Source organism: Brachycentrus maculatus, unplaced genomic scaffold, assembly GCF_059751285.1.
Source record: "Brachycentrus maculatus isolate JH-2025_06_01 unplaced genomic scaffold, ASM5975128v1 h1tg000421l, whole genome shotgun sequence".
NCBI classification, from domain to species: domain Eukaryota; kingdom Metazoa; phylum Arthropoda; class Insecta; order Trichoptera; family Brachycentridae; genus Brachycentrus; species Brachycentrus maculatus.
The window spans coordinates 610,653-634,402 of NW_028281169.1; the positions used below are offsets into that span (position 1 = coordinate 610,653).

A 23,750-nucleotide genomic window follows, 5' to 3' on the forward strand; every position below is an offset into this window, starting at 1 on the left:
AAATAAGTATTACAGTAATATGTCACTAACCTTTGTTTTGATGCCCAGGGAAAAAAACCTGGGTCTTCCACCACTGTAGCCAAACACGCTAATAACAACACTACGGAGGCGTATAAAATGTATAGTGACTGCTCTTAAAATGCTGAAGGTCATGACCATCCTCTCTTCAGAACTAATTTTTGTCTAAGAATTTTTTTTTTCATAAACTAGCTAGGTTACATAAATTTCTCTTTCCAGTAATGACTGTTATATTAATATTTTTTTATTGATGGAACATAATTTAATTATAAGTATTATGTTTGGTTGTCACTTTTAAAGTTCATTTCTTATGATTATAAATATAAATTAATTAATATTTAAAAATATATATGAAATAAGTAGTTTCTTAAGGTGCAAACTCTTATTGAAACATGCTAGAAATATACAAAACGTAATTGTTTTATGACCACTTACCAAATCTTCAATCACATTCATAGTATTGGACATCAAAGAATTTCTACTTTAAATGTGTATTTAATTAAAATTATTAAAAATGGTGTAAAAAATGTGATGGTTCCTAATAATGTTTTACCGTGTCTTGAAGAAATTTAAATACATTTTCAATCACATATAAATTATATAAATATGGAATCCATTATGTAACTTTCCTCAACATTTTGAAGTTTATAAATAAACTTTTAAAATTGTTATTCTAGTAGAAAGAATGTTTATGTGAATTTAGATGTGGTCTTATACAACTAGAAATAAACAAGGTTGAAGCTAGTTCGTAAGAGTAGTTTTGCTATTTTTAATAAATAAATGTATACTGAAGCTTGGAACCAAATCCACCTTTTGAGCTCACAAAATATTATGGTAAGCAATTATTCAATACATTATTTCCATGTAATCTGGTAATTTCTATGGATGCTATATCAATAAAATAAAACAATTGAAAAAATCAACTCTTTTTTATTAATAGATAACAGTAAAAAAAAGTATGTAATTTATTTGGTTGAATATGTTTTTAGGAAAACTTTTTGGTAATTGTGATCATCTCATTCACGCGTCTCCTCGCTAAAGTATTTGAAGTGCTTAATCATGCCAAGTTTTCCGGGGCCTTTCTCTGCTTCTATTTTCAGCTATATTTGCCTCATAGATTTGTTTTACTGTTCTTTCCTCATTCATCTAACATGTCCACACCATCTCAACACACCTTTCTTGCATTTTTTCATCACTTTACATGCCTGCAACATTCACCATTCTACCCATGATTGACAACCACACTACCCAAATTTTTGGAACTCCTACACATGTAAATCATCAATCTCATGACACTGTACATGTGACTTCACTGGAACCATCTATGCTTGGATTGAGAAAGCTTTTATTTAGCAGAGAACCTTTTGTTTGGATGTAGCAAGATCCTATGTGGATTATTTACTATACTAGGACGGTTGAAAACGGTTGAAAACGGCTGAAAACATGATTTTCAATTTTTATGATAATTATTATTTTGAAATGATTCGATTAACGTGTATGTTAAAATCGTCCAGTAAACCGTTAAAGTCTTCATATTTCGATAGTACTTTAGCTTCATCTAGCCCGAGCCACTTGAAGTCGGTGTGTTCGTCGGAAAGTCTGACAGCCTTGGCTGGATCCTTGAGTTTTGCCAGCCAGTAAACTACTTCCTTGGGGTTTCCTCTAACATTATACCTCAGGGTTTTGTTAATATCCTTGTAAATCTCCAGATCGCTCTCTAGGAGTCCCGATTCCTCTTCAGTTTCCCGTAAAGCTGTCGCCCAGTCTGATTCCCCGGGATCGACGTGTCCTAAAACAAAAATTGAATTGACTAATAGTGTCGTCATTAACTTTGTTACATGATAATTACTCCAATGATTTAGTTTACCTTAAAAATTTAATTAGTTTCAAATCACCTGTTGATAGGTCTGCTCCCCTAGTAGTATTTACAATTTAAAAAGTAATAATTTGAACTAAGTTCATTAAATCACAGGAGATTGAATTGATCACATTTCTTGGATTTTTATAACTGCCAAGATGCATTTTTCTGGGTTATAATGGATCCATTCACTCCTGATGTTGGATACCTTTCATTACAAAATTATAATAATAGTTTATTATTATACATTTTTAAAATTAATTGAATAAAAATGGTGAATGTTATCTATACAGTGATTGCTAAAACTAGCCAATGGCAGGTCATTACGAATACAGACATTACAAAAATAGCAAGGTGAAAATTTGACAGCTCCTCAAATGTCCCCGTCAAATGCTATTGCTATTGCCATTTTCAGTGAATTTTTCCCGATAGAGATAACTTAATTATAATAATACTGATAACAAATTTATGTAACCAAAAATTTAAATTTTACCTTTCGGTGGGGTCCAATGAAAGTCCTCGTATGAAGCTTTCAATAATAAATATTGAGTTGCGTTTTCAAAGTATCTAAAAACTACAAGCCCAGCTGCCTTTTTTAACATTTTGATGTATGGTTTTCCGATGTGGGTATCGCACTAAATTTTAAAATATGAATGAAATAAAATTAATTAAACGCAGATTTTTAAATTCGTTAAACGATCTAATAACTCGAATAAACAAAATGAAAATATGGTCAATTTGTCATTCAGTCAGTGAACTTCAAAAGAAAAACTCGGAAAAATCAACTAGCGGCAAGTGACAAATGTGCCAAAATGTCAAAGCAACCATAGACAAAATGCAACTGTCAAGTGGTCAAATAAGTAACATAAGGTGGTTCCACAACTGTTTATTTATCATACAAAATATGGTACCTGCTTAGATTTTATATTGTGATCAAATACAGCAGAACCTCTCATAACGAGTAATTCGCAAAGCGAGTAAAATAAAAGGTGAAAAAGTTGCTCCCTTAACGAGCAACGTTTCGCATAACGAGGAAGGGCAAGTCTCTTTTTCACGAGATTCTCTTGTGAATCACTTCTGCAATATAATGGGACTAAGGCTAACTGATTTCGCGAGGTAGATAATAATGATATTGAAGAGCTTGTGAAAGAGTACAGCCAAGAGCTTACCACCGAAAAGCTTATGGAGTTGCATCGTGTTTCACAGTAAGAAATTATGGAGAAGAGTTTAATGGAGGCGGAGGAAGTAGTAGAGCAACAATCTTCTAGCACAATAAGAGAAATGCCAATGCATGGAAAACTGTTGAATCGTACATTAAGAAGCATCACCCTAGTAAAAAGGTGGCTATTCGTGCTACAAATTTATTTAATGAAAATGTTGTGACACATTTTCGCCAAATTTTGAAGCGCCAATAAAAAAATGACTTAAAACGGTTTTCTAGTTAAAAGGGATTAATAATTTGTCGTTAATTCATATTTTAACTGACGTTTTTTCGAATTTAAATTATATTCCAAGTTTTAACACTCCTTAAAAATCTATTTGAATAAATGTATTTTTTTAAAATGAAAAATATGCTTTCTTTCGGCCTGGAACGCATAAACGTATTTTTCATTGATTTGAATGGGAAAAAATGTTTCGCTTAGCGAGGTTTCGCTTAACGAGTAAGATGCTGGAACGAATTAAATTTGTTATGTGAGGTTCGACTGTATACACAGGCTCAAACGCTATCCAAATATAAAATAAATTGCATGATAAATTGCGCGCCTAAATCGCATATAATTTGTAGTGTGTCTATTGATATCGGCGGGTATGTATAAGAAGATGCATGAATGTGGAAGAGGCGAAAATGTTGGAAATTTTCTCTGCCTACACCTGTATGCAAAGTTCGGAAAAGAGGACGTATGGCAACCCAAAGTCTACGCATTGCAATGATTTTCTCAACAGGTAATAATGAACAAAAATGTCAAACGAAGATGTCAATCGCTCGATCAGCTGGAAGTGGCGTATTGTAAAATAAGTATTTTCATATAAAATAGCAATAATTCCATAAAAAAGCCATAAATGTGCGCTAGTATTTTCGTATTTTTATACCGCTCTTCGTGTAACTTAAGTGGGACTACAAAGCATAAGTGTTAATTGATGATATCACGCTCAGGAGGCAGCGAGAGGCGTTTCACTTTTCTTCAATGACATTTGGGAGCGAGGCGGAGCGGGCTGTTCCAAGTTGGGGAAGATCGTATTCGCGAAGGTGTCGGGGGCGGGTCCAGTAGAGTGCGGGTAGTGGAATGTAGGGGCCCGCCGGCGGGGGGATGGAGGGCGGCGTGGCGCGAGTGCCGCGCGTCTACAAGATCGTGGTGCTCGGGGACGGCGGGGTGGGCAAGTCTGCCGTCACTCTGCAGTTCGTCAGCCACAGTTTTCTGGACTACCACGACCCCACTATTGGTGAGTTCACTACAGACTGCTCCATCTACTGCTAAAATATCAGACTGCTCTAACACATTCACTATTCGTAAATTATCCGCAGACTGTTCTACCCTCGATACTGGTGAATTATCAGACTGTTCTACTCCCAGATTTGTGAACACTCGAGATGAACCGAATATTCTAATTATTAATATTGGGCGTAGTTTTATGTTACGTATTTGCCATTATTTTCACAATTTGACACACTATGCCAGCGAATGGAATCCAACCCATAGCAGCACATCACTAGACTGCTCTATTCTCTGTATTGGTCAATTATCAAGTGCTCTACTAATGAATTATCAGACTGCTCTACCCTCAGCACTGGCAAATTATCAGATCACTCAACACATTGATGCTCTAACACCCTCGTTATTGAGAAGTTATTCCACTGCTCTAATAACCTTACACAATCGCATTAGAAACGGTTTCCTGGGCCACCATAACTCCGCTCCTGATGAGATATTAGACTGCTTTATTTTTTTATTAGTGAATTATCAAACCCTTTAGCCCTTACTGGTCCAATGTCGAATCTCATTCGACATCGATTTTTTCCTCTTAGGTCCCATGTCGGATGTGATTCGACCTTAGTATTATTTATTTAAATTCCAAGCTTACATTTTTGTCACTCGTATCTATTACAACAGTATGTGGAGCAGAGGACAAAAGATTTTGTTTCCAATTGGAATGTTAACTGTCTACCTAGATTTTTTTTTTAATTTTGGGGGACCGGAAAGGGGTTAATATTTACATTTAATATATACCTGATCAATGGAAATAACTATTGATTTCATTAATAATAATTTTGGGTAGTTTACATAGCGCCGTTCTCATGAAATACTGCCTCAAGGGCAGTTATACAGTTTCAATTATTATCTGTGAATTGTCAGATTTAATTATTAAAACTGGCTGTATAGACGGCCGACGGTCTGTATAAATAAACAAGAAAAAGTGTAGTTATGTTTTGTTGTTTATTTTTGTGTATTTTAGAGGACTCGTATCAACAGCAAGCCGTGATAGATGGAGAGCCGGCGCACCTTGATATTCTCGACACTGCAGGACAGGTACTGCAAAAATTAAAATTCTACTTCCCAAAACCTCCTGATTATTAATTATCATTTATTCTAAAAATGCTGAATTCTTAGATTGACAGTTTTAAAAATGAATACAAAAGATTTTTTCCATATTTCAGCTTTTTGTTTATTTTTATATTTATGATTTTTAGTTTGTATTTTTGAAATTTTGAAGTTGCAATGGAATGAATTATCTATCGAGTAGGTCCTTCCGCAATTGCTACTCCACACTTGTAATAAATAATCTTCTTCGGCGATTAAAATAGCCATGGTTATATTGTGTGTGAAAATTAAATACCTATGATTTTTTATTTAGAGTGAATTCACAATGTCGGAATGCGCGAGTGATATTTGCAAAATATGTCAACTCCAAAATGTAATACTAAACAATTTCAACAAAACTTCAAATATTTGGAAACTAAATATTTCAATAAACTCCCTAAAGAAATTAAAAAAAATAAAACATAAAAATTCTTAAGAAAAAATTAATGCCCATTACATATAAATCTTAAAAAATATAAAAAAAGACTATTATACCATTAATTATATAAAAAATTAAGCCTTGAGTGTAAGTCCCTCTCCAAGCACAAGAGCTCAGTCTCTTTTTTGGAGAGGCACAGCGAATCAACTATAAGTTTGCCATATGTTTAAATGTTTAGAAATTGTATTATGTTGTACTTAAAAATGTAACTATATTAAATAAATACAAATATTAATAAATGTATTTGTTTAATCTCTAATTGCACGCTTAAACGTGTCAAGGTGGAGTTCACGGCCATGCGCGACCAGTACATGCGCGGGGGGGAGGGGTTCCTGATCTGCTACTCCGTGACTGATCGCCAGAGCTTCCGGGAGGCGGCTGAGTACCGGCGCCTTATCGCCCGCAGCCGCCCGCACGAGGACATCCCCCTCGTCCTGGTGGCCAACAAGCGGGACCTGCACAACTTGCGCAAGGTATTTATTCAAGTATAAAAAAACAGCTCGGTAGATGTGTTTCTACAGCTATACAAAAAACACATTATCCTCTCACTACTCGACTGATGTAACTAACTTGCTAGCAATGCCTTGTCTCTGTGGACCACGTATTATGTATATCATCTTAACCCTTTGCACTCGAATGGCGACAATATCGTAGTCATACAGGAGAAAGTGACCAAGTGCATTGTTTTACAAAAACGTGATCATTGACTATTTGATATCTTACGAGATTAATATTCCCCTAAAAAAAATCCCAAAGGATTTTAAACTTGAAAGTATAATATATTGACTTGTTAAAAATGACTAACTGCATTGATGTTTATTTTCTTTGCCAAGCAAAAGTGACTTAAACGGCCCTCCTGAACATTTGACGTTTTGTTAGTTGGTCACTTTCTCCTGTACGACTACAATATGTCGACATGGTAAATTCCCCAGTAAATCGGTCGGCGACTATATGTCGCCACTATGTACCGTTATGTTGTTTAAATAATAAAAGGCCGGGATACGTACTAACGCAGGTACACTTCTGTCCCGCCAGTTGCTCAAGGTCCTCGCTAGCATTGAGTCACTTAAAGTTTGTGAAATTTTTAGTAGATCAGTTTGTAGGGGACTTTGGGCAGATTCCAAGTAGGCCGTCTACTCCTTAAACTGAGGTCCGCCTGGATGGCAAACTACTAAACTAATGTTTTGCATATAGGATCAAAAAGTGACTGTGGTTTGCTCACGGAGGGACAAAAATTGGCAAAGGCTTGAGACTTATGAGTTTTGTGACACTTGTCCTGGGCAGCCTAGGATGCATTTGGGCGATTTTTTTGTTAGATACCATACATTGAATATATAAAATAGTAACCAATTGACTTTTTTTTTCTTAAATAAACCATTTTAAACACTTATGTAATAATACCCATTTCCAGGTTTTTTTTGTATTTTTTTCTAAAATCAACTATTTTTGTGCAAATTTGCAAAAAAATACACTCGAGTTACTGGTATGTCATACAAAAAAAAGTCTCGAGTGCAAAGGGTTGATACCTTTCTATAAGGGTAAGTTTATTATCTGCTGATTGATGAAAAAAAAAAACAAAAAAATTATCAACTCTCCCGGTGACAAACTAAAATTTGATTTTTATTCAAGTAGTATTTTTACCTATCCGCCTCAGTGGTGTCATGGTTAGCATGTTTAGCTACCGTGCTGGAGGTCCTTGGTTCAATTCCCAGGGAGGGAGAGAAAATAAATAAAAGTGATTTTACACTATAATAAATATTAATTTAATATTACCCTGGACTGGTCCCTGAAGGGCAGGAGTGATCTTGCCTTCATGTAAGTAAATAATCAAGATAACACTGCATCGGTACGATGCAGTGCCCTAAGCACTATTGGGTGGGGATAAGGGTTAGAAGGAAGTAGAATAAGTATTTTTACCTAGCCTTTGTTTTTTTTTTTTTTGTAGTTTTTTTTTTATTGAAATTTTTGATTTTCTCATTTAAATTTTAGAATTTGTAATTTTTAAAACTAGCAAAATGTCATGTAATATTGGTATTCAATCAGGTGACCGTCGAAGAGGGCCGGCAGTTGGCGACACAATTGGGTTGTCCATTCTTCGAGACGTCAGCGGCTCTCCGTCACTACATAGATGACGCTTTCCATGCGCTGGTCAGGGAGATTCGGCGAAAAGACAATAGACACGTTAGTTGAATTTTGAATAATATTTTTTATGCGATGAACATTATATTGCGATACCGTCTAAAATTTAAATATTACTGCCCAACAATCATTGTAACAATTCAACAATTAACAATTCAACAATTAAATTTTATTCAACAACAAAAAATTTAAATAAACATAACAAACAATATTCAAGGCGTATATATTAAAAGTAAGCAAGAAGACTTAAAGGTGTAGAAGAATCCCGCTTCGGAAAACTCCTTCGGACACATGGAACAGATCAATATCCAATGTGATATTGTTCAACATAGAGGTAGCTCTTCCTACAGGCATAACCATCGGCAGGTTGGTCCTGTGTATAGGAATGTGAAACAATCTATGTCGACGCTGTCTTAGGTAACTATCGGGAACATACAGACCAATATTCCGGATAATTTCAGGATTATCGATCATACCACGCAACAACTGATAAAAATGCGTAATCAAATACACATTCCTTCTAGTCTCTAAACTATTGTAGCCAAGCATACCCTTGAGAAACTGGGTCGGGTAGAGCCGAGGATAATAGCCGTACTCTCTCATGTAGAGATACCTCAGAAACTTCTTTTGGACTTTCTCTATCATAAGAGAGTACTTAAGTACTGTAGCGCAGTATGTCTAAGGTTGCCGCGGTAGGTATTAGATCTAGGGGAAAAAATAATCATATTTGTCGTTTTTTCTCATTAGGGTGGTGGGCGTCGTCGCTGGCGGCGTCTGCGCAGCATTCTGGCCCTGGTGTTCCGCTGGAAGCCCCGCCGCGCGCCCCCCGCCCCCTCCCCCTCGCCGTCGCGCGGCTTGCCCTGACCGCTGTCCCCGCCCACTCCCCTCATCCGCCACTTCCCCATCCCCATCTACTCTTGAACTCCCGGGAGCGTCACCCGTCCGACCCTTTCTCTTTCTGGGGCATTATCGCTGTAAGGGGTTTGGGATACTATAATTTGCCTCAATTAACCTTTTGACTGTCGGTGTGTATTAACACTTTTAGTCCCGGCATGTAAATTAGTGAACCTACCCCTGTTCCCAGCCCATCTTGAGGAACTGTGGTTTTTCAGTGCGAATGCCTTTAAAATAAAAAAGATCTTAAAGATAACATCGATAAGTTCTGAAGGTTTGATCCTTTGCAAAAAATATGCATTAAAAAAGATACCATCTTATACTGTTAGATGGTAGACATATACGCAAACAAATGTACTGAGCTCGGAAAAAAACAAGGAATAATCCGAGCCCGGGGTTCGCCAATTTATTTTTTTTCCCTTGGAATTTTATTTTTTAATAAAACACTAGCCCCAGACCTGGGGCTAGTGTTTATATGGCTATGCTCAAATCCAAACGGTGAATTTTCAGCAATATTGTCATCTCTTTGCTTATCATAATGATCCCGTGAGATGTCTTTACATATTTCAACATCGATACTCAATAGCTACTGACCTTGATTAGAAATATATGCATTAAGTTGTATGTGTAAACACGTGTAACTTTGAATGGCCGGTATTGCGAACACAGACACATATTAATTCAAAGCGCTCGGCACTTAAAAGGTTAAAAATTTCCTGTGAATTTCCGGTGTTGCTCCAGATGTGTATAGCTCGCCAGCTGTCAGATTTGAGGGAAGTGGACTTGCCGCTTCAAAAAAGGTAAAACGTTTACCGTGATTGAAAATGATTATTATCGTTAGATAAAATGGGGAAGGGTGTGTGTACCTGAAACAACATTTCGATGCAATAAAACGCAGTGGGCTGATACTATCATAATTGTGTTATAAATATTTATCATATTGCAGATTGCTGCGACAATTGCGAGTTTAAAAGTAATCGAATGGATTGAAAAAAAGTTATTAATTAGGCATTCATTTAAAAAAAATGCCTAATGTAACAAGAGTCGGCAATAATTTCTCGCAATTGAAAATATATTTATTGATAATATATAGTGACCCTACTATACATATACCTTGATTCGCAATAATGTTACGTAGATGTACGTGAATGGTAGAATGTAGATCAAAAAGTTTTGGATCTCAGAATACTTGATATTTTAATGTGCCAAACGATCAACGGTTACCATTTTAAATTTTTACAAACATTTGTGCGATTGGAGAAATTTTTTTGTTCATTCATTTGTGCGGAATATTCGTAACCAATATTGTGGGATCCAAATGCTGGTTAGAAATGTGTATATCATTAGAAACCCCAATAATGTGAGACCAAATTAGCGTATTAATAATAAGAATTTTGAAAAAAGTATTGAAATAGTGATTAATTTTGAAGAAAATATATATGTATATTGCAATATTAATTTTAATCAATATGTATTTTGACTAGTGCAGTATTAGCTGATAGTATTGTTTACTGTAACACTAGTTCACTATTTAACTTTGTTAATGTTATACAAAGGTATTGTTGAAATATGTTTAAAGTTATATCTGAATGAATGATTAATTGGTTTCCATACAGTATATAAGATCAGTCAAACCATGTCGCTATGTCAGCCTTTGTTTAAAATGGTATTTAATTTTATTGTGTTAAAAAATTTAAGCGGGTATTCCATATAATATTTATTCACATTCCCATTCGAGCAAAATTACAGATTTAAGTTCAGTTTACAGTTTCGTTTATATAAAAGCTATTATAATAACTTTGTTTTAACCTTTTGATGTCTTATTATAACTTAATTATAATCCCTACCATTGTTAATGGAACATCACAAAGTCAGTGCTCCATATATTGATTTATTTTTCAATCAAAACAAATCATTTCTGAATTAAAACTTAATTGCTAAAGTCCCTGCGAATGGGCGGAATGTGAATGACCCTCTATTAGGTGCAATAGCTCGTACTTCTCTCCTCTAAGCACATGCCCCAGATAGGACACCTCACAGACTTTGATATCCGTCAGCAGCTGTCTTCCTACTCTTGCTCTTTGGAGCACATTCACGTTTCTGACCGTATCAGTCCATGGAATTGATGTGCTTATAAATAAATAAATTTATTAGAAAACCAAACTAAAAAACATGACATTCCATCCATTCGAAGTCATCTTTAAAGATCAAAGACGTGTTTTTTGCTGTAAAAACTTAATTTTTATGTAAAAATAAAGAAGTAAAAACTTCCAGAAAAAAGTTGCACTCTCAAAGCGCTTCATAACTACATAAATAAGATTTTAGTACTTAAATTTTGCTTGAATGGGGATGATGTCGACCCTTTTTTGGCTAAAATTTTTAAATTCCAGTTGGGTAAAGGTTACTTTGTTTCAGAAAATGTGCACAAAATAAATATTCGCATGATCTTTTAATAAAAATAGCACGGTTTGGAGTGATGTGAGAGCGCCCCAAGGATTGCTGCAATAACAAAGCAATCTTTACCTTACTCATGTTCACTATGTTTTGGCGGGATAGGGTCGATATATTCTACGCAAAATAATGGCATTCTTCCATAGAAAAATTAATTTACTTACATTGTATAATATAATATATACATTGACTTGTAAGTATGCAATATGATTTAACAAAGTTTGGGATACAAGCTATCTTAAAGAGAGCTAATTTTACAGGAGTGGTAAAAAAATATTAAAATTGTTAAAAGTCAACACAAAATTATCTTTGTTCATTGAGTGTGTATTCACATATTTTGATTCTTGTAAAATTTTCTGTTGCTGAAAGAGCTTGTATTACAATTAGCAATATAATTGACGATATGTAAAATAATGGCGCAGTTCTTCTAAATTAACAATAATATTTTACTAGATTTATATTATCCACTGACACTTCGTGATGGAATTGCATTTTTAATTTATTATTAGATTAAAACCAATATTTTTAGCTTTTCCACTTTTTTATTTGACCAGCGACCGGGTTTCGTCGTTACCGACATCATCAGACTGGTGAGAGGCTTTACAAATTTGTATGTTATATATAAAAGAAGGCAGGAGTTGATAACCATGATTTGATATAATTTTATGAGAAATTAATTTAATTTTAGTGAATTTAAGTATTGTATGATATTTTAAATATTTTTTTTATAAAGGTTTTTTGTATAGAAAGCACGATTTTATATAAAGTTAAAATAGATTTGTATTTTTTGTAAATGAATTTTTACATAATTTATACATAATTTAAATTCATTTACAAAAAATACAAATCTATTTTTACTTTATATAAAATCGTGCTTTCTATACAAAAAACCTTTATAAAAAAAAATATTTAAAATATCATACAATACTTAAATTCACTAAAATTAAATTAATTTCTCATAAAATTATATCAAATCATGGTTATCAACTCCTGCCTTCTTTTATATATAACATACAAATTTGTAAAGCCTCTCACCAGTCTGATGATGTCGGTAACGACGAAACCCGGTCGCTGGTCAAATAAAAAAGTGGAAAAGCTAAAAATATTGGTTTTAATCTAATAATAAATTAATAATATTTTACATTAAAAATGTAAAAAAATTAACAATACTCAAATCTGAAAAATATATTATATTATATTATTATAAATTAATAATTTATTTATTTTTATATGACATAATTGTTTAGTATTATTAAATATTTGTGATTATTATATCATTACACAAGGGAGTGGCGTAGGGGAGATGTTTGTTGTATTATCATTGATTGTTTCAAACAACATGATAAGTAGACATAGGTAGGTAGATATTCCTTTAGAGAATTCTGTTCTAAACGAGGTGATGTATGTAATAAAATACATATTATTTCGATCGACAGATGTACATGTGACATCTGCGAATCATAGTTATTAATGGACATAGTTCTGCGGAAAGGTAATTTTGATAATACTAATAATTACCCATCAATAATAATTGAACGAGGTTTTTTAAACAATATTTTAATTTAATATTCTACTGTGATTCGTTTGTTTAATATGACACATCTAGGGTAATAAGCCTTACCAATTACCCTGTATCAAAATTACATAGTTCGAGAAAATTAGATTCTAATAGAGAAACTTATTGCATGTGAAATCCTTCCACTACTTAGCCAACAAATATTATATTTTAAGGATCATTTATTTAAATACTAGTGATTAACATTTAATGCTCATTTTTTCATACACTTTTTGCATAACTGTGTCCAACGTATTCACTAGTTGTTTAGTAAAGGAGATCCTGTAGATCCTTACTGTACAGGGGTTATTGTAAAAATGAGAATTAGTGTATTAAACCTTATTTGCCCGGTTGTTAATATTATTTTTAGTTCAACTTGTATGTGGTATGTACGGGGAGCCCATTTTTTCCAAATATAAATCCAGAATGGAAACAGGATATATCGTTTTATTATTTTTTTGAAAAAACAGACTTCTTTCGAAACAGTAATTTTTTGTAGTACATAGTATTAATATGAATCAAAACAGGATTTATAGTTCTATTGAATTGATTTGTTTTTGTCAAAGCTGTTTTGCCTTGGGTGGGCAAATATATAATGACAATTAAATATTGTATTATATTGTGCATACATCCACGACTAGCGATGTCTATGTGAGTTTTTTGTTTACATTATAAATTAATATTTGTATCATAAAATAACAAAAAAAAAATCAATGTAATCATAAAAATTATAAATAAATAACCCAAAAAACTATCAGGATCAGATATTTACATACTAGATACATAGCAAAAGAGAGACATTCCGAATGATATTGGCAGGACAAGTATGTGTGTGAGAGAGTGTTAGAGCAACAAGCAGCATCCGCTGATGGAAAAACGTATTGGATTAGTCTGTTTGTCTCCAAACACGCATTACGCTAATTTTCCAAATCTATAAACCACAGTTTTATTAGCATTTTTAGATAAATAAAGATATCTGGGATCCCCGAGTACGTACGCAAGTTGATCTAGTGAATTACACGATGGCTGTTACATGGATTGTCCCAATTGTGTTCAGACCGTTGGTGTTATTTTGTATTCGGCTTTTTTAATGGAAACGTTTAGATAATGATGTATACAAACATGTTGATGTCTTCCCACTATGGATATTAATGCAATCCCGAGTAATGTTCCACCGTAATGATAAGTTTAGAATTAAGTATTTCAAAGTATCTATCTTTGCCCCTGTTTTAGATATTTGTGATAAGAGTATCGTGTTTTTAATGATTGTTATATAAACATTTAGCAATATGAAATCCTCTATCCATATATCCATATCTTGTGTGCAATGGAAACCATTTTGTAATGCATTTAATATCACATTCTCTATATAATATATAATCTCAAATATTACAAATTTAATATATGTACTCGAGTCTGATCTACAGAAACACTATTTAGGAGGTGATTTTCGATTTTTAAATATTTTTTTACATCTAATTTGTAATTGTCTACTGTTTGGTTAATCTTCAATAAATGAAATATTGCGATAGGTTGATGTTTCAATACATTTAGTTTTGTAAGGTAATTACTGGTTTCATTGCTTCTGCGACATTGTATGACGATGAAACTGGCAATTGTCTACAAAACTAAAGCGTGAACTCATTATTTGATCAATCTTATTTATATTACAACTTCCACCAAGATTTTCGATAAACTAATTCACACTTTGTATAAAATGAATATATAAGTTTAATAAAAACCGTCAGATATATTTTATAAATTTTTCAAATTTGGCACTTTGGCACAAATTTCACTGAACAATTGATGCTATGTAAAGCAGTAACCTACTAAGTGTTTTCTGTAGTCACGACTGTATTCAATAGGTGTGTTAATATGACCTTTTATCTATGTACTATTATATGCATATGACTAATAACTTGTTTCTATTTTGTACATTCAATATTACAAAACATTTTTTATCATTGAAAATTGACAGCCATTTTGACAAGACTAACCTAACCTAACCTGGATATCAACTCCTTTGTTAGGCTAGTTCGGGATTAGTAAGAATGGTTGCTAATGGAACGTAATATTTTTATATTAATTTATATCTTATTTTTATATGTATTTTGTTTTTTTGTTTGTTGATAAGTTGATAAATTGACCCATTGAAATTGATTTTTTTATAAATGGTATTTGAAAACTCATAGTTACAAGAAATACTTTGTATATAAATGGCATAAGATTGTATATACTTGTTATTTAAAAAAAATAGCAACAGAAATGCTTCAATAACTTTTTTGTATGAATTTTTGTTTTTAGATTTTCCACTAAAGGAATATTTCATAATATCTGAAAAAAAATCTGAAGGTATGCACAAAAATCTAGGTGTTTAACAGTTTTTACCTCCCTTGTAATTTGTTTACAAAATGGCTTATGAAATATCGCTTCATCATAAGCGTTTAATATTAGATATTTGACTCCATGTTAAAATTTTCCTTATAGAAAATTGTAGAGTATTTGGGTAAAAGTTATCATTGTAACTAGGAGATAATTATACCATGTATAAAAATAATCTGGAGAAAAATATTGATATTATTTATATTCAAAGCATTTACTTTGTGGTCAAACATTTTAATTGATATTAGTAATGTTAGTAAATAACCACTCACCGACTACTTCTGTCTACCAGTTTCGAGACGTACCCATCTCTTCGTCAGGACATACACTACAATTTAACAATCATGCGAACAACACTACACCACACCCACTTAGTACTATTCACAGTGATAGTGTATGTGAATAGTACTAAGTGGGTGTGGTGTAGTGTTGTTCGCATGATTGTTAAATTGTAGTGTATGTCCTGACGAAGAGACGGGTACGTCTCGAAACCGGTAGACAGAAGTAGTCGGTGAGTGGTTATTTACTAACATTACTAATATCAATTAAAAATATTGATTGTTACTGCATACCGATTTGTTTCAGTAAATATAAACTGCACTGCGTTACCGCAACCTTTTCAAAGGAAATGTTATATTTGCAATAGGCGCAAACACTAAGTGTTGGCTATGTTTACACTGTCAAAGCAGATCAATGTTGATCACTTTGAATTATTGCACGCTTCAAGTGTGAGGATGTATCTACTATTTTTATTTATTGAATTTGCATTTACTTCATACAATTCCATACGATTAATTTAAATCTATGATTTTATTGAATTTTTTTTACTGAGTTTTGCCTTGCCATTATCTGTGTGGAAAAAAACGTTTTCACATATTTAAGTACAAAATAACTTTAATGCAGCATATTAAACATTATAAAATAAAAGCTAAATTATACATCATAAATGACTTAAAACAAAAAAATAATAACGACACAGCAGTCACGTGTGGATACTAGTTACAGTTGCGTGGTGTGGTTAATTTTTGCCATCAAATAAGTACGCAACCTAATGTTGCTTTTTATAAATTTTAAGATTCGAATCACCAAAACTCTAGTCTCTTAAAATAAGATTTCATTGTCAATATTCTTAAGATATAATGACATGAAGTTAGTATTGTTTAGTTTTTAAAAAAATATTTATGTTAGACTAGGTTTTTACATTTCTTGCATTTATTTGTCGACAATCACTACACTGTAAGGAAACTCAGAGCATTCGGTTATCCCTTTTATCTTAATGTAACAGTTATTCCTAAGTGCTAAATAATTTTCTAAATCTATTGAATAGCTAAACATATATATTCAAAAATATCATCTATTTCTAATGTTTATGAAGAGAACTTCTAAATATGCAATTATGGCACTTTTACTAGGTTTTGAAAACAGCTATCTTAGTGCTAGTTTCAAATGGTTTACAATACATTTTTTTACAGTATTGAGTTTTAATCAAATGAATGATGAGTGAAGCCCTACTACAATTGTTTAAGAATAATTAGTAGTATTAGTCCGCCATTAATGTACATTAAATTTATTTTACGGACCATCATATATTTGGTAATGGTTTGAAAAAGTAAAGGTTTTTTTTTTGCGGTTACACATTATTGGGTGTCAATCTGTCAGCAAAATGAAGCGGAAATGGCGGATGTGAAATTATTTCTGCAAAAAGAATGTGCAGTACCATTGTACTACCTTTATTGTTAGTGCCATGGTTTTATTCCATTTACATGCATAAAATTCCCTTTTCAATAAACTGTTCTGAAATATTACATTCTCTGTTATTTTGTTATATACAATAATTCATAATATATGCATCCACATGCATCCCCATACTTTTTATTTTTTATTATTTCTTCTGGGATTAAAGTAATGATTCAAATTCCAAACATTTTATATACCGTAGAACGGGGCTACTTGAATTTTGATGTGTTACTTGAGCCCAGTACAAAAAAATATTTAGATCGTGGTATCGATCGAAATATCACCTGTCAGGAAAACAATGAATCATGTCGATACGTTCATTATTGTAGAACAAATACAGATTTTTTTTTTGTACTGGGCTCAAGTAACACATCAAAGTTCAAGTAGCCCCGTTCTAAGGTACCACAAATTTTTAGTAGAAATAATGACAAGAATATGACTAACCGCCGCATAGCTTTACCGCAGGGGCAGGCAGAGAGGATAGTATGCCACACTACACTGTGTTATGTATCTCTTCATATATACCCACCAATTATTCCAACTTCTAACCTGTCTACACCCAAGTATTTAAAGTATTTGATTGTGCCAAGCTTTCTTTTACTTCTATTTGAAACTACATTCGCCTCATATATTTTACTCTTCTTTCCTCACTCATTAATTCCACATGTCCAAATCATCTTTACACGCCTTTTTTATTTTATTTATAATATATATCTCAGCCTTCAGTTTTCATATTTCATATTTCATTATCATTTCATATAACATGTATCATACATTGTTTTGCTGCTTATTCATCTGGGTGATTGCATTTTGACTGTATTCAGCCTACTTTCAACATTCTTTTGCCAACTCCATGCTTTATTTCATATGTTAGGGTTGGTACCAGAATTTGTGCACTGTTAGTTTAGCTTCCAACAATATGAAAAGCCATATAGATGCGTAACATCCAACAATATGAAATAATTATATCTCATAAAAATGTAACTGCCTATTGAGGGATGTCCCGGAGTAGATTTGAGATATATTTTTTCTATATTGTTGTAATCATTTCTTTTATAAATTTTTTTAACATACACCCATTTAATTCGGAGTTGTTATATCATTATGTACAGATAAGGTATATCTTATAATTTCACTACCAACATATATTTTTTCAATTTTGATATATTATATTCTACCAAACGCTCACCTTTGACCACTTACAACCTACCTCTTATTGTTCGCCTTTCTTGCTACATACCTATATATGTATAATAATAATAAAAATATTAGCTTTGTAAGAAAATGCAGCTATTTTATTAAAATCTATTTGCTTCTTTTTCAAACTAATCTCTACTTAACTCAATTCTAAAAGTGCATAAAAGATCGAATGCTTTTTTATATGTTTAAAATGATCGCAGGCACGTAAAAATGAGAATTTTCCAAAGGATAAATAATTTGAAATAAACGCAATAATCATCATGGCAATTTTTCATTTATTTCCACTTCAATTAAAAAATAAATAAAATGCAATGCTTTATTTGAAGGCAATTAATATATATTTATTTGTTATTATAACAATAAATTCTTATTACTTATCTTTGGATTGGTTAAAAATATCAACATTTATAAGTATATTTATTTATTTTGATGTCAATTTAAATCTGGTAAGCCGAGTCAACTACACCCCTTTTTACATTGTTTGAAAAAATATTGACATTTAAAAACCTAAAGCGCAGTACCAGCAAATACTAGGTAATAACAACAGGAGCTAGTTTTGAAAAAATTGTACTTGTATATGTGTATTTGGTTTATTCGACAGTTTGATAATGCCCTCATAAGGCAAAAATAAATAAATCCAGTAGTTTCAAAAATCAACTTTAATTTTCATTGATAATTGTTGATCATGGAAAACTAGTTTGATAAATAGTCAATATCACATTAAATATAAAGCCTTTTCCATTCCTCTCTCAAATATGCTTTTTTATTAACTACGCAATCCATTCTAGACAGAATGACTTGTGCCATGTAACAAAACAATAAAATTTTGAATAATAATAATAATACAAAACAATCACTCAATAAAAAATCAATGCTGTGGCTTATTATAAATTTGGACAAATGGTGGGTGATAATTTGGAGAAAGGATGTGGGAAGATATTTAGGGATGAGTCGGGTTTGACCCCCATTAGAGGAGATGAGCATCTCCAATGGGACATCCGGACATCACATGGTCAATAGTTTAATACTTAGTAGAAGCTCTTACTGCGCTTTAGGTTCTGTACAGCAGGATAAATGTTTTGATTATTTTTGTATGCATTCTGAAAGTTTTACTGTAAACAGACTCGGGCAGTACTCCAGTTTCTGTATTCAACCGCAATCACTTACAAATATCTTTTTTATATAAATGTTTAAATACCAATCCTTCAATCTTCACATTGTGGCCTAAATAGTATGCATACTCTGAAAAAAAAAGCAATAAAATTGTAATAAATCTTTTATATTATAATATGTCCATGTATGTGTATGTTTATGTATGTGTATATGTTGCTAAACTAAACTTATTGATATTTTTGTAAGTATTTCTGTTTCTCGGTTATTATATGGTGCCATTTAACGTATTGTAATTTGAATTGCATCGCAGTGTCCGTCATCAGCTGATGAAAGCTGTGATGTGGTCTGAAACACCCGTGAGAAATGCAAACGATCTATACATTTTACTGATGACCCTTGTTTAATATATCACAAATTAAATAATAATTTAACATTTAAAAAACGACAAATAATGTTTTTAAAATGTTAAAAATTCTCAAAAGAACAGCGGTTTTCTTAAACGTACGTAATTTTGAATAAGCTAGGACTGTGGTAATTGATTTTTTGTAATGATTTGGGTTAAGGAGAATTTTCTGGAAATCAATCAATAAACGAAACAATATCATATGCACAAAGAAGTCAGGATGTTAGATTTAGTATTTTGGAAGTCTTATTGAATGTTTAGTATTAATTTAACTTGTTTAGAAGTTAATAGATTTTATTATTTTAGCAAAGAAATGTTTAATAATTTATAGTGTAATCTTTTCAAGAAAACTTGTTGTCAAATAGTGTTAATTCTAAATACTGATCAAATCAATGTTTATCACATTTAAAATATAAAAATCCCTTAAGTTTAAAACCTACTGAAATGCTTCATGCATACTTTTAAATGGTAAATAGCATCAAATATTTCTCCATTCATGAAGTATGTGTAATTTGTATAAATATTTTTATTTCCGATCTAGTTGGATCGGTGAGATATTAACTCTTAGAAAGTCCAAAATATAATACTTGTTTTCGTAAAGTTTCATCTCGAAGATTTTTATTAGTGTAATTGAATAAATGATTACCTGAAAAGAAATACCAGTAACTACCAGATTAGCGAATACTTAACTTTTCTGCATATGTGAGCGATATCATGGAGATTATTGCACCAATTCACGGGTAATAGTACCAGAAACACGGACGTGTTGCCGGACCACATGATCATATTGCTGCAATATTTCGGGTAACAATGCCATGAAATTGTAGCATGTTCAAGGCTCCACTATGTCTGTATAACTGACATTTATTACAATTTAAATTCGTTCTACAATATACCAAAACGTTTCCTCCCAAACAGCGTTAACTACAAATTGCAAGTAATAATTTAAAAACGTTCTAAGAGGCGTGAGTATATGTGCAAGAAATAATTTTATAATAAGTCATGCAGAAAGTAAGAAAGCTATTTCACAATTTGAAATAATGTAATAAAAAACTTCATTCTGTAGAAGGAAGACATTGCCATTCACAATCTTCTCCCTGGAAGAAATCAAATTGTATTAAGAAAAATAACATCATTTTTTGTGGACAGATGTATTGTATGATAATTTTTGGACTTTTAATGAAGTAATCTCAATCTAGTCATAATTTATTTATTTATTGATGCATTTAAATTAGGTCTTAAGTTTTGATTTTGTGGTTAGAACCTCGATTGATAGCCTAACAATACCTTACCCTGTGTCTAAATTTACCTCTTGAAATTTTCATATCTTCTTGGTGTTTGTTGTAGAGTAATGTAAGTGAATCGTGACCCCGATGCCTAAATTTGTTCTAGAAAATAAAAGACGCAATATATCAATGCCTTCCGTATATTTGTGGGTTGAATTAAATGTTAAGCGGTTAATTGTTTCGATGTAAAATATGTCATTAGCCTTATATGGTGGAGCTGAGACCAGTAATGTAAAGGAATGTTGTTTTTGACCTTCATAAAATAATCCGTTACTTTATGCTGCATTTTGACCTCTCGGATAACAAGGAGCAACCTTATTGCCTAAACAAAATTATGTAGTTCCAAAAGAGTATATACAAGATGTTACAAATTACTTCTTTGCATACTTCATCAGTTGAAGTTTTAGTTTAATTATCGGTAATACCAACTTTAAACTTATTTGTTTTTGCAAAATTGATCATTGAAAATTAAAAACCTATCACTTTTCATCACATTCTTTTTCATCATTTAAAAAAAAAGTAAATAAACCTTACATTCAGATGCAGTTTAGCTCGCTAGAACTCATCGCCGAGAGGATAATTTTACAAGTTTTCAGCAGTTTCTTGAAGAATTTCTTTGTTGCTTTATTGTAAATAAAAAGTTATAATATTGCGGATTAACTTTCTGAAACTGCCTGACCCGTAAAGTTGTTTATTTATAATAAAGATATACTAATTCCATAATTATGATCAAATTTCTAGCTGTCTAACACAACTCTCGGTTAGACTGACGTAATAGTTGTTTCTTAAAATATTATTTGAATGTAAAAATGATATATCTACTTTCAACATATCTCAACCGATACGTATTAAATATAATTGCAAAACTATCAGCTTTTGTAAAGGATTCTTTTGTAAAATTAATGAAAATGCGGTAATGGAGATTTTTTTAAAGAATAGGACGATTTGGCACGACAGTTCTGGCGCAAAATGGACCTCATGTTGGAACGGCATGTGCCAAAATCCAGAAATCTCCGCGCCAAACCACTCATGCCGAACTGTTCTAGAACATGTTACAATGGCATTATTTACCTCCGAAGAGTTGTCATTACGTTATTTTATGCCAGGATTAAAAAAAATTGTCAAATCAATTTGGTTTGTGAGTAACTTACCTCAAACAAACTTGGTTGGTGACTATGTCTCTGATTGAGCAAATCAAAAATAAAGTTTTCTTTACATAAGCTGGTAGGCATTTTGTACCTATTAATCATGATATTTAAAAACCATAATTGAATTGACCAATCTAATTACAATGCCCCCTTTTAATTTAAATGGTGCAAATGTGGAAAGATGGATCGATCTAGGCTACTAAAGTTCATATTTATAGAGAACAAGATACGTGTTCTAGGTTACCACCCATGAGTACAAATGTAAAACATGTGTGTTGTGGAATATTGACATAATATATATATTACAAATGGGACTCAAATGTGTGTTTTTATTTAACCATCCCCCAAATGAGTAGACACCCAAGGATCTTACATAATGTAATATTTGTGAGTAAATTGGAAAAAAATGTTTTCTGGCATTTCCCAGTATCGCTCACTCAACAACGTCATATATCAAAAAACTTGATTTTTCAGGAGATCGTTTTTAAAGTTTAAAAATATAATGAAATGTATTCTAAATAATTATCAAGCCACTTATTGAACTTTTTACTGCGCAACAGATCTTTTTAGGTAAAACCTGAATGTTTTTTCTCCATTTGAAAAATATTTAGTATATTTAAAAAAAATAATTAAACAATACCTTTTTTTCAAAATGCAAAAACAACACTTTCTGCCCTGTAGTGGGTAAATATTAAAATATGTCGGTTTTGCTGGGATATTACTAATGTACTCATTTTCTGGGCATTCCGAAAATATGCACAACTTAAAATTGACGATTTTCGATATTTGACGTTGTTGAAAGGAGTGAGCGGTATGTGAAATAATTCAGGAAGAATCTTGCATACATTTAAAAATAAGAGTCTCTGCTAAAAAAAAGCTTACTCAAGTAAACCATAGATGGAGCCGAGAAGTTATACATGAAACAGTCATAAACCTTGTAAATGGTCAGACTTCCATATTCTCATTCTCAAAATCATATATCGCTCACTCCTTTCAAGAACGTCATAAATCAAAAATTGACAATTTTCAGTTATGCATGTTTTCGGAATGCTCAGAAAATGTACTATATCCCAGCAAAAGAGGCATATTTTTAACATGATATTTACCCGCTATATGGCAGAAAGTGTTGTTTTTGCATTTTGAAGAAAAGGTATTTTTTAACTATTTTTTTAAATATACTAAATATTTTTCAAATGGAGAAAAAAACTTCAGGTTTTACCTAAAAAGATCTGTTGCACAGTAAAAAGTTCAGTAAGTGGCTTGATATTTATTTTTAAAACATTGTATTATATTTTTAAACTTTAAAAACGTTCTCCTGAAAAATCAAGTATTTTGATTTATGACGTTCTTGAAAGGAGTGAGCGATATGTTTGAAAAATATACGATAAATGTTGACACTATCTTCCCCTTTTATAAAACAACAAAAAATACTCGTAACACAATGCCAAATATATTTTGTGCCTCTCATCACAGGATTGGTTATGAAACAAAACAAAACTGTAAAAAATTGTTTTATTTAATTATAAATAATATATTGGTAGTAGTAATC

The 23,750-nt window shown here is 32.0% G+C and overlaps 2 protein-coding genes across 2 annotated transcripts; one reads left to right on the forward strand and one right to left on the reverse strand.

Annotated features, from left to right (window-relative positions):
- Window positions 1-1,348: 1,348 nt before the first annotated feature.
- LOC148302701 (bis(5'-nucleosyl)-tetraphosphatase [asymmetrical]-like) lies at window positions 1,349-2,621 on the reverse strand. The gene is made up of 2 exons (XM_088271181.1): window positions 2,370-2,621; window positions 1,349-1,807 (listed from the first exon to the last, which is right to left on the reverse strand). Exons 1-2 carry the CDS (start codon window positions 2,476-2,478, stop codon window positions 1,488-1,490), a joined length of 429 nt encoding a protein of 142 aa, XP_088127307.1. The 5' UTR covers window positions 2,479-2,621; the 3' UTR covers window positions 1,349-1,487.
- Window positions 2,622-3,874: 1,253 nt separating this feature from the next.
- Window positions 3,875-12,069, forward strand: LOC148302702 (GTP-binding protein Rit2-like). Its single transcript, XM_088271184.1, has 5 exons — window positions 3,875-4,318; window positions 5,330-5,403; window positions 6,175-6,366; window positions 7,937-8,074; window positions 8,780-12,069. The coding sequence occupies exons 1-5, from the start codon at window positions 4,186-4,188 to the stop codon at window positions 8,894-8,896; spliced, it is 654 nt and encodes a 217-aa protein (XP_088127310.1). The 5' UTR covers window positions 3,875-4,185; the 3' UTR covers window positions 8,897-12,069.
- The last annotated feature ends 11,681 nt before the right edge of the window (window positions 12,070-23,750 follow it).